The sequence below is a fragment of the Carlito syrichta genome, unplaced genomic scaffold (assembly GCF_000164805.1).
Source record: "Carlito syrichta isolate Samal-C Ts95f unplaced genomic scaffold, Tarsius_syrichta-2.0.1 Scaffold274096, whole genome shotgun sequence".
NCBI classification, from domain to species: Eukaryota; Metazoa; Chordata; class Mammalia; order Primates; family Tarsiidae; genus Carlito; species Carlito syrichta.
The window spans coordinates 299,551-315,629 of NW_007218192.1; the positions used below are offsets into that span (position 1 = coordinate 299,551).

General features: G+C 53.6%; 1 protein-coding gene across 1 annotated transcript in view; it reads right to left on the reverse strand.

Moving 5' to 3' along the window:
- ANGPT4 (angiopoietin 4) overlaps positions 1-16,079 on the reverse strand; it is a 36,399-nt gene that overhangs the window by 16,772 nt on the left and 3,548 nt on the right. The window contains exons 2-3 of the mRNA XM_021709705.1: positions 2,533-2,652; positions 729-850 (exon numbers count right to left, since the gene is read on the reverse strand). Coding sequence (XP_021565380.1) covers positions 729-850; positions 2,533-2,652 — 242 coding nt within the window. The remainder of the gene's footprint in view (positions 1-728; positions 851-2,532; positions 2,653-16,079) is intronic.

Genomic DNA, 16,079 nt, shown 5'->3' on the forward strand with positions numbered 1-16,079 from the left:
AAATAAGTGAAGCTAGTACAATTGATAGGGTGAATTTTATGGTGGATACATTCTATCTCACATAAGCTGTTAAAACTTACAAAATAGACAAAGGAAGAAAGGAAGGAGAAAGAATCAAGCTGTCCCGACCCCTAGGAAAACGCCCAGTCCCAGGGCACCTAGCCAGTGCCCGCCTGGCCCCCAGTCTGGCCTCAGTTCAGCTCTGGTGTCCACTCTCGCTCCCAGCCTGTCTTGGCTCCAGGCAGGTTTCAGTCTTTCCTTGGTCCTCAGTTCCAGCTCTAGCTCCAGCCCTGGCCCCTGAGTGTTCTCTTGCCGCAGTCTTGGTCCCACCCTGTCCCAGCCACGAGCCCGAGTCCAGCTGCCAGCCTTGGCCCTGGTACCCACAATGGGTTATCATCTTTTTTTTCTTTTTTTTGACACAGGGTCTCACTCTGTCACCCATGCTGGAATGTAGTGGTGTGATCACAGCTCACCAGAGCCTTAAACTCCTGGGCTCAAGCGATCCTTTGGACTCAGCTGGGACTACAGGTGTGTGCCACCACATCTGGTAATATTTTGAGTTGTTGTAGCGACAGGGGTCTCGCTCTGTTGCCCAGACTGATCTTGAACTCCTGGCCTCAAGCGGTCCTCCCACCTTGGCCTCCCAAAGTGCTGGGATGATAGACATGGGCCACTGTGCTTGGCCGGTCCCAGCATGGCCTCCAACCCCAGCCCCAGTCCCGGCCCACCTGTTTTGGTCCTGTAGCTGCTGGAGCTTGTTGCTTTGCAGCTGCACCTCCTTCTGCAGCCTGTCGGTGGACCTGGAGGCCTCCAGCACCAGGTTCTCTAGTCGCAACACCTGGTTCAGGACCTGGTCAGCGAGCAGAAGGGGGAGGGTTTGCACAAGCCCTGCAGGAGCCCTGCCTGCCGCCCACGTGGCCATAGGCCTGCTTCTCCAGAAGATTGCTGATCATCTCCACTCTGCCAGACAGTAGTTCCTATGGCCATTCACTCATTCGCCCTGACTATAGCAGTTCCAGTCCCTGGCTGCTTGGGCCCCAGGAGCTGTGTCATCCCTGACCTTGCTTCTGAGTTCTGTCCACCCCACTTTCCAGACAGTGTCTGATCCTATCCCCCCTGTCCTGTGGCCTCCAGGTGGCTGTGGCCCCCCTCCTATCTCTGGTGTCCTGTGCCAGCTTCCTAATGGGGGTCCCTGTTCCCGCCTTTGTCCCCTGCAGCCCGTTCTCTACTTGGCAGCCCTAGGCAGCCGTTTAGAATGTGTCCATTCTGTTCAACTTCGTCCTGGGCTCCTGCCTTGTGCAGCGGAAAAGCCCGCATCCTCTCCACGCCCTGTAAGGCCCTGCACTGGGAGGGCAGGCCCATCCCCTCCCTGGCCCCTGGCCTGCTGCTGTTCCCTGGTCACTCCAGCACATTGGTCTCCTTGATGTTTCTGGAAGCTGCCAGCACGTGCCCCCTCTGGGCCTTTGCATGTGCTGTGCTCCACCTGGAACACTGCTGCAGGGAGCCTGGCTGCATCCCTGCCTTCTCCATGGTCCTTCCTGCCTGGCTGTATGAACCTGAGGCTCTCACTCTTGACTGGATCCACACCCCCCACCCCTGTTCTCTTCTGTGCTGCCTTCTCCTTAGCATAGTCACCGTCTGACATATACAGTCATGTGTTGCTTAGCGACGGGGGCACATTCTGAGAAATGCCTTGCTAGGCAGCTTTGTCATTGTGTGAACGCCCTGAAGTATGCTTCCACAAACCTAGAGGGAGCAGCCCACTGCACTCCTAGGCTGTGTGATGTGACCCCTTGCAGAAGCTATGCTAGGGCGTGTGACTGTCCTGTGTGCTGTGGGCAATGGTAACACAGTGGGGTTTGAGTATTGTAGGAAAGGTGCAATAAAAACAGGATTAGGATCCTCTGGGACCACTGCTGTAAGTGGCTCTGTGGGTCCCTGGAACATTGTCACACAGCATGTGACTGTGTGTGTCATTTATCCTGCTTATTTTTTTTGGTGAGCTTCCTGGGGTGGGAATATGTCCCTTTTGTGTTCACTGCTGTGAACGAAATCAGGCATCTCGAGCAATGCCTGACGTGCAGTAGGGGTTCAAGGGGCCAGTGCCCACATGGCACTCGCTGTCTCGTCCATTCACCCCCCCTTTATTCACCATTCCCCACTCCCTCCTGCCCAGTACCTCCTCTCTAAGAGTCCAGACCCCTGAAGTCTGACGGATTATTCATTGTCCATCATTCCCATGCACTGTAAGTCCCCCAAGGGCATGGGGCATGTCCCGCTGCACCCTTCACCCCAGTGCCCAGCATCAACATGGGCACTGAAGCCACAGAAGCCAGAAGACCCAGCCCAGCATCTGCTCCCGGGCTCATAGCCTGGAGGGAGGTAGTTTTGGACAAGGTCACTGCGGACGGGGTTAGGGAATACTGGTTTTGACCTCACCCGGGGCCAGAGGTCAAGGTGAGATGACCTGGGCCATGAGCCAGCATGGCCAGATGCAGGCCCTTCGGTGCCCACTCACCCACCCTCCGTTACCTGAGCCTCCAAGTCAGTTTGCTTGTGGGTCCCCGGCATGGTGGCTATCCTGTTCTGGGTCATGTGCTTCTGGTCCTGCACCTGATGCCTCCTCAAATGTGTGTAGATGGAACTTTCTAGCTGCAAGAGAGCACAGTCTAGGGTTAGGAGGTAGAGTCCGAGGTGCCTCCTGTCCGTTTCACATGTCTCCGTGGAAGGGCACTGAGCAATGGAGGAAGCCTCCCTGCTCAGAACAGGCAAGGCCACCATCACCCTTGCCTGGACTCTCCTGGGAGATTTTTTCCTGGCCTCTCTGCCTCTACCCTTGTTCCCTGCAAGTCCATCCTCCACTCGGCAGCCAGAGACATCCTGTCAGGCCTAGGTGAAGTCACACTCCCCTCTGCTCGAAACCCTCCCCGGTTTCCCTTGAAGGCAAAGCCATGACTACAGGCTTCTCCCCGACCTAGTCTCCCAAGACCCTCCTCACTTCTGCTCCTGTCCCCACTTTCTCACTCACTCTGCTCCAGGCGCAGTGCCTCTGTGACATCCCTCCAAACAGCAGGCACATACTACCTCAGGGCTTTTGCACATGCTGTTCCTGCTCCCTAGCCCCCAGCCCCATCTGCATGGCTTGCTCCCCCTGTCATTTCAGGTTTCTTCATACCACTCATCTCTCCAGATGTATCTGTGTGTCATCTGTTTCACCCCCTAGAATGTCAGTTCAGTGAAATCAGGGACTTGGTCTTGCTGCACTGTATCACAGTGTCCAGCACACTGTGTGACACACAGCAAGTGTGTGGTAAATACATGGTAAATGCGTTGCTGGAAAAGGATCGGAGCAGAGCCTGCAACTGCGAGTCCTTGCCCAGGGTCCTCTGGGTGAGACAGCCACAGGGAATGAGCACACATCCTACCTAGCACAGGAGTTTACAGGTCCATGGGCTAAGCTGTCCTTTCTGTTGTCTGGCCTCTCCATCTACCATGCAAGCAGTCCCCAAGGGCTCTCCCAGCTCTGCTGTTCTGAGATCCCATACGCTAATGCTCCTTTCTCTAATAGGGCTGCTCTCTCTCTCCCTCTCTCTCAAGAACAGAAGAAGCTGGTCTGGCGTGATGGCAGGTTCAAATTGTCAAGGTGAACTGTGTGTTCTCGGACCTCAGTGCTCTCCCGCTGAGAGCCGGCCCCACCTACCATTCCCTGTTGGTTCTGTACACGTGCTGGCCTTACGCCCCTACCCCCACCCTTTCCCTGGCTCCCTCTCACTCGGTCTCTGGGCAATCCAACTGGGCAGCTCCCAGGGTCCCTGGGAAGACCGGTGCTCCCCAAGGAGAGGAGGCGACCTTGGCCAGGGCCAGGCTCCAGCCACATCCTCCATCTTCTCTTCACCCCTCTTGGCCTCCACCATCTGCTCCACCCCTTCATCCCCCGGAGTGTTTTCGGGGGAACCTGTTCCATGATCAAATCCTGGAGGGGTGCTCATGGCAGTGCTAGTATTGATGAGAATCCTGTTTTGCAAAGCGTGGTCGTTCGATTAGCATCAGCTGGGAGTTCCTTAGAAACGTGAGTTTCCAGGTCCCACCCCTGCCCCACTGACCCAGAAACTCCGGGTGGCCCAGCCATCTGTGTCCAACAAGCCCTCTGGCTGTATCGGATGCTCACTGGAGCATGAGAGGCCTTGGTGTAGAGACGGCAGAGGGGAATGAGGACCAGAGAGACCCCTTCTTTCCTCCCATGTCACCCCCTGTCCCTGGCAGCACACAAGAGTGCTGACAGCTCCCACCTAAAAACCAGCCCCGCAGCCTCTCTGGCAACTTCTCCAATTTCTCTGCTGTATTCAACCTGAAATTTCTACAACATTCTATAACATTAATAATATAATTAAGGTACATGTATACAAGAAAACATAACTCGTAATGGCCAACCTCCTTCTCACCCCCGGTCACGTCTCTGCAGCCTGGGAAGCCTCTTTGCTCTAATGAATTCACCTTGTCCTGGTCCTCAACACCACACTCAAGGGACACTGTTGTGTCCTGCCTTACTTGACCTCTTAGCAGCAGTCAACCCCAGATGGCCGCTCCACCTGGCTGGAAGCACCTCCCAGGGCACACTCTCCTGGCTTCCCTCCCACCCCCACCCACCCCATGCCTCCCTACAGGCTCCCCCCCGTGGGGGTGGTGGCCCGTACTGGTAGGTTCTGCCCACCATGATTCCACTGCCAAGGCCTGGACCCTCGTCTCCCTGTGCATTCTCTCCCTACTCAGGGGTCTTCAGTGGGGAACCACAGGATCCATAGACGCGGCTGAGAAAAACGGACATCTTTGTCTGCTCACCTGTCATTCCAGTTTGCCATTTCCTTCAAGCACAAGCACCGACCACAGGCGTATTTGCAGTCCTGGGACTCATTACTGATAGAAATGACAAGCATTTTCCTGTCGCAACACATTATTGTATCTTAAAATACGTTTGTCCTCAGCATGACTTTAGAATTGTGGATGTCATCAAACCCACAACTGGATAATGCTACAACTTTATTACAGATTTTATTGTTCATATTTTGCTTATAATTTCAATATTACTGGGTGTTCTTATGCTTATTGTATGTGTTTCTGAGTAAGGGTCCTTAAGTGTCACCAGAATCAGATGCCAAAGGGTCCAAGGTCCCAAAGGCATCAGGGCCCTGCCCCAGGTGCTCCAACGGGTCCGAGGATTCCACACCCGCTGGATGGGGGCCATCACCCTCTCCCACCCAGACTTCTCCCCAGCATGTCCCAGCTACGCACCATCTCTGCCTGGGTCTCAGACATAAAACACGCAGCATGGACCACGCGATCCCTTGGCTCCCACCCGCTCTGTCCCTCCCACCCCATTCTTCCAGGTCTTTCCATCTCAGTCAACAGCTGCACCCAGTTCTGAGGCCTCAAGCTCAGTCCTCAGTGCCTTCTCTCTTTCTCACTCTCCATACTGGTAGGTTCTGCCCACAGTGATTCCAACGCGCGCTTTGAATCTGTTCACCCTCCTGCCCTGGGCCAGGCTATGGAATTCCCCCATGGGTTTGCGTCTTGTGCCCTCCTGCCTCATCCCCATCACCTCCTAGGAGACTCCCATGTGCGACTGGCTGGGCCCACTGGCATGAGCTGTGCTGGTCACGCACCTCCGAGAACCTGGACTGAAGTGCAGACTCCCAGGTCCTGAGCATCTGCTATGGGTGGTCAAACAGCAAATTCATTCCTGAGGTGAAACCTTCCCAGACATCTTCTCTAAGCCTCTCATTAGCATATAGAGAAACTGAGAGGCAGAAGACTTGCCCAAGGACACCATCTGGCAAGCGGAAGACTCCTTGCCTAGGGTGTCCCCAGGGCTGCAGAGCTGTGCTGGTGACTCATGGCAGCTCAGGGTGGCCTCGAGGGACTGGAGCTCCCTCAGCACCTTCATGGGCTCCCACTGGTCCTGTGGCTGCAGGCTGCTGGGCAGGGCAAAGGCCACCCACAGCTGTGGCCTGTCGCTTCTTTGATCACATGCGCCCACCAGTATGGGCCCTGGGATAGGTAATCTGGGCAGATGGGCCCAGTTCAGTCTTGCTGGGACTCTGGTCACTAACATGGCCTGGGTGGATCAGGGCTCAGGGTGGCGAGGGGAGGGTCCTGATGGAAGGACTGACCCAGGGTGGGATCTACTGTTCTCTAGTCCCCACCTCACCCCAAGTCTGAATCTGCTGCTTCCCCATCACCCTCATGCTGGCAGGTTCAAGGCCTGAGATGAAGTCTGGGGACCTGACCTTCCACATGCTTCCAGCCTGCAGAGAGGCTGAACTTCCATCCCTGGGCCCTGGGTTTGAGTTCTGGCCCTTGTCGGGCCCTTGGAGGGCATTACATTTCTTCAGCCTCACTTTACAGATCCCTGACCTGAGGTCAGTCCGCCCTGATCTTTGTTGGGGAGAGGGCACTTGAAAAGGGTCTTGAATGAAGGGAAAAGAGCTTTGACGGGCGGGGGCTGGGAAGGAAGGATGCTCTGGACAGACAACAGATGTGGCCCCTGGATGCGAAGTTTCATTGGCGAGGAGAGCTGCCCAAGTCTGCTTTCCTCTTCCCTTATTTACCTACAATTGACTTAACTGGTGAGTGGACGGATGACTGGTCCATCCATCCAGAGCACTCTACTCATGGTAAAAAGGAATGCACTATTGATGCGTGCAGCGGCTCAGGGGAGGCTCAGTCAGAGGACTCAGGGTGAGATATGCCAGACCCAGATGGCTGGGTGCTGTAGAACTCCATTCATAAGGCTTTCTGGAAAAGTCAGAATCTGTGATTGCCGGGGTCTGTGAGTGGTGGTGGGAAATGACTGCGGAAAAAGATAGAGGGGAACTTTTCAAGGTATTAGCAACATTGTATGTCATGACTGTGGTGGTGGATACATAACTGTATACATTTGTCAAAACTCATGGGACTGGAGGTGAAAGGGTGGGTTTTTCTGTTTGTGGATTACAACTCAATAAAAAAACAAACCCACTAGCACAAGGTCCAATAAAATGTGCTATATATAGGCATGTATTATAATAATTATAATTAGCATGTAAATATTTCCTCCAACTAACCACTTTACCCTCTGAGTATCATTCATATTTTCATTTGTGAATTATTTCTTGAGCATCTACTATGTGCTAGGCCCTGTATTAGGTACTAGAGAATTGGAAATGGACAAAATGGTAAGTTTTCTGATTCCAGGGCACTTCCACTAAGTCTCAGTGACACCACAATGGTGATGGGTGCCAGGAAGAAAATAAGACAGGGCAGTGAGCAGGGAGGCAGGGAGGCCATCTGGCTGGAAGATGGAGATAGGGCTGGCTCTGTAAAAGTCAGGAGTGAGTGAATTCCAGGAAGGAAAAGGCAAGCGCAAAGGCCTTGAGGTGGGAGTGCGTCTGATCTTCAAAAGAAGTTTAGTGACAATGGCATGCCTGCATGTCTCTTCTGCGGGAAGTGGCGCATGTGGCCCATGCTTGGGAAAAGCAGTTGGTCAACTGCAGATAAAACAAAAGCAGAGAAAGTCGATAGGCCTGGGTTGGAATTGCAGCTGTTATTTAGCTTACTGGTTGTGTGACTTTGGGCAGGTGCCTCTACCTGTCTGAGCCTTTTCTCTAAAATGAGGAGGTCATGGCTCCTACCTCCTGGGGTATAGGGAGTCTTCCTGAGATGACATGGTGCTACAGTGGACACATGACACATTCCTGGATTCTGGGCCATGGATGACCCTGCAGCTGCTATCAAGAACAAGACTGAGCAGCATCGATGCCCCAGACATACTCATGAGTACAAAAACCAAGATGCAGGAGATAGACCCATGTGCACATAAGAATGACCCAAATGATAAATTTTTATATGGGCACAGACAAAGGCCAAGAAGACCCGGCTCCTAGCATAGTGATTTGCCTGAGGGGATGGGTTTTCAACAGGGGGGTGATGGCGTTTTCTTTTTTATCTGACATAGTTTGAAATGACTTGAATTTAAAAAGTAGAATGAGAATATATACAGGTATAACTTACATACTATTTAGCAAGTAGTATATAAACTAGGCGATCTTAATGGATGTTCTGAACTCTGAGGGACTTGTGGGTAGAATTCAGGGCATCTGTCAACTGCGTTTATTTCACAGATCTCTAACTGAAGTTGTCCTTTCCCTTGATGATGAATACAGGCCATAAGCTGTTCCGGTGACAGTCGCAGTGAGTGTGACTTTGTCACCAGTAGAATGCACAAATGCTCTCGTGTCATCATGGTGATTGTGGACATCTATGACCTAGCATGCAGACATGGCTATGTGACCTAGGGCAGGTGTCACCTTGGGCAGGTGTGATGTTGGGCAGGTGTGACCTTGGGCAGGTGCTCAGACAGGTCACTTGTCATGACTGCCAAATGACAGCGGGCCCTAGGTGAGCCGTTACAGCTTATTATTTGATGGGTTGATATAGAAGTAACATGTGATGGTATCAGCAATCCATTTAAAAAAATATTTGGACATTCGTAGCTCATGTCGACTTGCTTCCTTTGTGATTTGAGGCATTGAGTGTTACATTTCTAAAAACATTCTTCTGAGAGGGTTCAGGGTTTTGCCAGATGCCAGAGGAGCTCCAGGCATGGAAATGTGAAGCCCCGAAGATCCCTCCCACACAGGTCTTTTCACCCGTGTCCCTGGCAAGGGTCAACTCTGAGAATGCAGGGACTTGTTTGCCTTTTCTTCTGTTGCCTAGAAAGTGTCTGGCAATACATAAGTGCTCCAAGGTTATGTGTTAAATTGACTGAATGATTGAATGAACTGTGCCCTCTCCAGGAACAAATAGCTTTGAACTAAATGAAGCCGTGTGGCTCTGTGGTGTAGCCATCGGGAAACACAGCAGCAGGAAAGGAAGGAAATGTGTTTACAAAAGATTAAACCCCAGCTAAGCTGCTCGTGGCTTGCCACTGTCAGTCTTTGGGCCTCCGTCTCCTCCTCCATAGGTGAGTGTGATAACTGCACCCACTGAGGGGCTGGAGTAAGGAGTGATGCTAGTGGGTCTCACAGCAAAGGGTCTTGTCAGTAGAAGTGTTTGGGGCTTCTCTGGTCGAGGATGCTCTGGGGGAGGCAAGAAGGCCGGGAAGGTGGAGGCCAGCATGGGGTCATAACACCGGTGGGACAGAGCTGGCTGGGACGGGTGGCTGAGGTCCCCAGAATGATTGTGGGACCTTTGGAAGTCGAGGGCACAGTGTCTAGCTTTGGGATCTCATCAGGATGCCTGGTCTGCCTGGGAGGGGCAGGATTGGCCCCCTGGGAGGGACGGGCAAGACCAGCCACCGTTTTTCCAGAGACTGGCAGCCAGGACCCTAGTTCCAACCCAGCTGCTCCACTCACTGGCCATGGGAACTCAGGCAAATTTCTTCTCTCTAAGCCTCCATTGCCTCATCTGTCCAAGGGGGACCCTGTTACCCCTTCAGAAGTTGTTGTGAAGGGTGAGTGGGGAACCTGGGAAGAAACCCAGAATAGAGGCTGGTAGGTAGCTGGCATTCCACAAACATCACAGTTCTCTCTGCCACCCCCCATGAGAGGCTCTGGAAACTTCCTCTTGCTTTCATAATTCTCTTTTCGTGCAGGCCTGGAAAGGGCCTCTGTTCACCTTCATCCTTGACTCTTTCCTACTTTGTGGTCTCTCAGAGCCTCAGTTTCCCTGCCTGTAAAGGGCAAAGTAGCTGGGTCTACCTCATGAGGTTGGTGTGAGGGTTAAATGAGGCCATGCTCGGCACATGTGGGCATGAGTGGCTTTCGATGTTGCTACTATTGTCATTGTCATTGAGCTGTTTGGGGCTGGGGCTGCTGCCTGGCCTGTGACAGTAGCTGTCTCTGTACACAGGCCAGGCCCGCACCGCTGGGGTGACTGGAGGCTCTGCTCCAGCATAGAGCATTTCCCAGCCTCTGGTCCCTCTGCCTTTGCTGGTAGAACTTTACCAGGAGTGCATGGGGGCAGAAGCTGGGAGCTCCTGGAGGATGGTGGTTGTCCTGGCAACCCTTTATGCCATCCCTCCTATGTGCCGATGTGCCTGGGCACCTTAGACACAGCCTCGAATTCACTTCTCACCCCATTCTCTGCAGGAAGGCTCTGCTGTTGTCCTCATTTATAGACTAGTAAGTGGTGGCTCAGACATATGGATTCACTTCCCCGAGGTCACCGTTAAGTTGGCAGATGCTAGATTCAGACCTGGGGAGATATACCGATTTCGAAGGCCAGAGGTCAGGCCTGGTGGGTGCAGGAGGGTTAGGGCAGGGGCTGAGCAGATGGACATGGTGCCTCCCTCACCCAGGACAGGACCCGGGCAGGCTTCCGCCCTCCAACTGGGGAGCCCAGGGGACAGGCTGAGCCCTGCTGCTGGTTTCTGCCTGGTGGACCCAGTTCCTGCGGCCCTGCCCAGGCTCATTCCTGAACCAGGCCAAAACGCACCGGGGCTCTGTGAGTTGGTGTTTGCATTGGGGTAGAGGAAGTCCAGGGTTTCTTCTAAACCACCACTGCGAAATCTCAAGTGAAGATGGTCCTGGGAGTGAGACCCCCCATTTCTCACCCAGCTCTGCACCTCCTGGCTGCGTGACTTTGGTTGAATGGCCTCATCTCTCGGTGGACTCCATTCTTCTAGTGGCTCACCTCCACCCCCACAGTTATCTTGTGCTTCTTTCTCTCTCATACCCACATCCCACCCGTGGGCTCTACCCTCAGACACACGCAGATTCTGACCACTTTTAGTGTGCCCGCTACTTCCGCTCCGGTTCCAACCACTGCTGTCTCTTGTGAGGTCACAACTTGCTGGCTGCACTCTCTGGGCCCCCAAGCTGTGCTCCACACATAGCCAGAGAGGTCCTGGTAAACCCAGAGCATCCTTGGCTTTAAACCTTGTTGGGGCTCCTGAGTGGTTCAGACAGAACCTGGTTTTTTGCAAATTCCTTTCCAGGAGAAAAAAAGTCTTTGCTTTAGAAATAAACAAAACTGTCCCAATAAGCAGGGTCCAACCAAACAAGCCTGCATGGGGGAGATGAGGCAGTGAGGTTGAGCTAGGTCCCGTGGCTGGGGTGGGGGTGAAGGTCAGAGCCTGGCCTGAGGATGGCAGGGAAGGGCTTGAGGGGGGTGCCCAGGGACTAGCATCTGGGAGGAGGGCTGTGGGGAGCAAAGACTTGGAGAGCCTGGAGGACTAGCAGGATGCCCTCAGGGACCCCTCAGTCCCCATCACCTCCATTTCACAGATGGGAAACTGAGCCCCAATCAGGAAAGTTCACAGGAGTGAATGACCCAGTCTGGTCCAGGTCTGAGAAAATCTGGGAGGTCAGAGCTTCAATAGCTTTGTGTGTGTTTCAACTTAAATGTAAATTTTTACAATTTAATTTAATTTTTTGGACTGGCGATGTAAGCACTGTTCAAAGTTCCAAGGAACCAAAAGCAGTGACGCAAAAAACACATTTTTCATCCCTGCTCCAGCCCACAGCTCCCTCCCTGGGGGAGGTTCTAGACTTTCCTTCCAGAGAAACCTACGCACCCAGCAGTAAGGGCGCTTCCTGGCTGCCACCTCTCAGGATACACCAGCATCTGCTTGCTGCTTTTTATGTAACTTCTTTTTAAATCAAGTGTCATTAGAAAGTTTAAAATCGAGTAATTGTAAGGGTTAGTAATATCCTCAATGCCACTTCTCACCGCCATTTTGAAATTGTCGCAAGGGGCACAGTGAGCTCAGAAAGCCAATCTGAAGCCACCTTTGTGTGTGGGCGGGGTTTGCTCTGCAGGGGGGAACACATTTTCTCCTCAAGGCAACTGTGTGTAGGTTTTGCCACTTGACTCTGTATTCCCTTTGTTCACCTACCGGCATCTATGAAATCCTCTATGTGGGATGCTTTTTTAAATAATAAAATAGTATCATTTGTGGAAGAAAACAGACCCTGATTTTTGGATTGCTCCACATCCCTCCAGATAGATGCCTTGCCATTTTAACAGCGTGTGCTGATCTACCCATGGGGCGGTTTATTTGCTGGTCTAGTGTCCCACGGCTGGGCTGCTGCTAATGTCCTTGTACCCTTGTCACTGAGCACTCCTACAAGGCCATGTGTGGGATAAATCCTTCAAGGCAGAGTTGCTGAGTTAAAGGGTGTTACATTTGTGATTTGGACAACTGTTAACACACTGCCCTTGGCAGAGGTTGTGCCTGGCAATTTCCACCCTGAGTTTACAGGAGGGGCTCTGGGGTCTGCAGGGGTAGCCACGGGAGCCAAGGACACTGAACCACATGCCTAACCTCAGGAGCATCAGAGCTTCTCCCTTCAGCCTCCCTTAATGTCCGGGTCTTCCCGCGAATGTCACCTCCTCTGAGGAGCGTGCCCTGACCACTCAGCGAAGGTGAGCGTGGCCCTATCCACCCTCCATGTGGGTCTGTCACAGTGCCCACCCAGCATCTTCAGAGCCCTTCATACCATCTGCAGTCACTGTAGGCAGTTGTCATTTGTCTGATCCCCCCACCAGAAAGGCCTCAGGAGTGCTGAGCTTTCTCTGCCTTGTTTGTGGGAAATCCTCTGGGCCCAGAACGGTGCCGGGCACACAGGAGGGGCTCGTCAACATTTGCCGAAAGAACATATGGGTATGCTTTGTGTAAGGGGGGTGCTGGATTTCCACTGAATAATTTTCTGGCAGCTGGAAATGAGTTTTGACCTCCCAGCCCAGCCCCAGCAGCTGCTAGAGCCTTGTGGGAGGAGAGGGGAGTAGAGACCACCAAGCCAGAGAGCAGAGAGCCCACTAGGGTCAGGACGGGGGAAAAAAAAGGAAAGTCACACCAGCACAGAGATGGGAGGGCAGGCAGGGGTGTTCAGAGAGGGAGCAGAGGAAGATGTGTGGCGAGGGAGGGTTGGCTGGTGGGATCCATAGGAGGAAAATACCAGAAATGAACAAGACACACTCGATGCTTATCACCTGCTCCCAACTTATCTGGATGTGCTCAGTCCAGTGGGGGATGCTGGGGAGGGGCGGTCTCCAGAGCAAGAAGGAGGGTATCAAGGTGCTACTGTGTCCTAGCCATGGCCTTGAGGCCTTAGGGTACCAGCTCATTTTGTCCTTGGTGCTCTTATTGTACCATTTCACAGATGAAAAGATGAGCACCTCACCTAAGTCGTGTGGCTTATTGGTGGCAGAGGCTGAATTTAAATCCAGGCCTCTGGGCTCTGAAGACCCTGCCCTAAGCCACCCACTGGACTGCTGGTGGCCACCAGCCTCCGGGAGGCCCCAGTGATCCCATGTCCTTGTCCTCCTGCTCCCGTGCAGTCAGCTCTCTCTGTCATGGAGTCAGGACTGGCCTGTGTGACACACTGGATAGTATAGAAATGTTGGAGTTGACATCCACGGCAACGCCCTTACGTTATGGCTTGGATCACTTGTCCTAGAGGAAGAAGGCAATCTCATCCTGAGGACCCAAGCCACCCTGCAGAGGGGCCCCCCCTGGAGAGGTGCTGAGGCCTCCCGCCCAGAGCCAGCACCCGGTCACCAACCGTATGGGGCTGAGCCCCAGGCCCAGTTGAGCCCTTGGATGAAGGCAGCCCTGGTGGATATCTAAGTTCAACCTCACACAAAACCCCGAGTTGCACCATATCATTATGTTGCTTCTGAATTCCTGACCCCTCAAGAGCTGTGAGAGCTAACCCACGTGTGTTGTTATTTTAAGCCGCTGAGTGTTTCACCATGATTTGGAGTGCCATAATAGATCACGAATAAACTTTTCCACAGTTTACGGCAGTGAGACTCTCTTGCTTCCAGTGCTGCTCCCCTTACTTGGCAAGTCATACCCCGACCCTGCCATCCCAGGCTTGTTTTCTCACTTGGCAATAGACCAACTTGTGGCTAGTGAGCCGCACAGCCGAGGGTCGGCCCCTCCTCCCCTGGCTTGCTTGACCTCTCCCCGGAGGCCCGCACTCACCCTGACCCTGTGGTTCCACGCAGACCCAGGCTGTCTCGCCTTCTCCGAGCAGCTGAGCCCAGCCTTCCCAGCTGCTTTCCTCTCTGCGAGAGATTCTGTTGCTTTGCTTCTGGGTCAGGACTCTGAGCAAGCAGAGCGAGTGACAGGGAGCCAGGAGTAGACAGAGTCAGGGAGCAGTGGACCCTCCTGGAAGGAAGAACTTCTCAACTCTCAGCTTGACCCCTGAATCCCTGGCACAGGCCCAGCAGCTCCAGACCTGAGTCTAGCCTGGCCTGGAGCACTACGCTGAGAGTCAGGGGCTTGCTCAATAGCCTTGCCAGTTCCCGTCTGCACCAGTGATGTTGCCTCTCCGCACCTTGGTGGCCTCGTTGGAAAGCGAGGCTCACTGCTTCCTCCTCACAGAGGTGCTGGGGGGATAAGGGGAGTGACCCTTGGAATCTGGGCTCCATGGGGCCAGGACTCTGGTCTGTTCTGTTCACGGGACCCAGCCCAGTGCCTGGCACACAGCAGGTGCTTACTGATATTTGGGGAGCATTTGTGATGGCTCTCACCTCTCATGGGTGGCAGGTAAAGTACTGTAGGGGATGCCGAGCAGCACTGAGAAAGGGACGGTGGAGGGAGGGGCAGGGCCTGTCTCTATCATCCGAGCTTGGGTGGCTCTCAGAAGACAGTGAGGGGCGGCCGAGGTCCCTGCCTCCTCAGTGGTCCCTTTGTGATTGTGTGTCTCAAACCTTGACCTTGGGAGGTTTGTCTAAAATGAGGCCCAGGAGATGAGCCCTCCTTGTCTTTCCGTGTGTAGAAATGAAAGGTTTAGTTGAGCAGCAGTGAAGGATCACCTTCCTGGCTGTCCCCTACCGCCCTGCCACCTGTGTGTTCCAGGATAGGGTGGTGGGTTCATTTTGTTTGGTAAATGCCTGTTGAACACTTACACGCTGGGCACTGTTTTCACCACCATGTATATTAAGTCACCCTCGGAGGTAAGACATGCTATTAACCCATTTTACAGATGAGGCATAGAGACGTTAAACGAGTTGTCCAAGGACAGGCATCTCTTCATGGGCAAACCCAGGTTCCTGGGAGCTGCTCTAGCAGGTCATGCTTCTTCAAGGCTACCTTGGCTAGAGTGATCATGTGACAGCACCCCTGTCCACCGTTGGGGAAATAGAGCAAAGAGTGTTCTAGAAGGGAGACTTTGCTGGGGTCTGCCCCAGCCCTATAGCCAGTTCTCAGGGTCAGTTCCGGACATTTCAGAGGGGTCTCTGAGGTTATGCAAACAATCTGAGTCCAGAGTCTGGCTGAAGGTGTAGGCATAGGGGACAGACCTGGGGCCTGGGTCTAAGAACACCCCTGCCTGGTTGAGCTCTAGGGCCGGAGGAGAGATAGCCAGAAACCCATGGCCTTGCCCCTGTGGGGCGGCCTGGCCAAACCACTTGAATCAATAACCCCGACCCTCTGGGGGAGTCTTGGGGGTGGGCCTGCTGCTGTTCATTCCCTGCCTTTAGCCGCCAACTAGCTGGTCGTCCCTGGCTAAGGAAGGGCACCTGTGCCTGTCGTTTCCAAGTTCTCTTCTTGGAAAAATAACCCCACTCCCCCAAGAAGCAGATGTCGGTCCCATCCCACCCTCCAGTGACAAATGACTTTGAAAGGAGCCAGCGGTGAGGTTAGGAAGTCAAACCTCGAGATATTTTGTTCAGCAACTGAGACTCATTTCTTGTTTGGATAACTGAAGTCGGAAAATGTTAAGAATTTATGGGCAGCCTGGGAGGCTGGGAGTCCCAGGTTGGTATGGGAGGATCTGGGCTGGGCTCTCCCGCATCCAGTTAGGCAAGGCTTCATGACCGTTGGGCCAAGGAACGAGTTACTCTGAGGCTTGATGTCAGGGATATTGAGCCAACAGCAGAGGCTAGGGGCGTGACAGGTTGGGAGGTCCCTGCCCAGCCGCTGACTCCTTTCTGATTGGCTTTGGGTGCAGAGGGGGAAGAGAAAGAGGCCTAGCTGAGCAGCCTGGCTGGGGGAGGGCACCGGCCATTGGGCCATGCGTCCTGGGTCCTCAGTGTGGACACCAAGGGTGGTAGGGGCAACAGAGTCGGCCTCAGGATAAGAGTGGAGAACT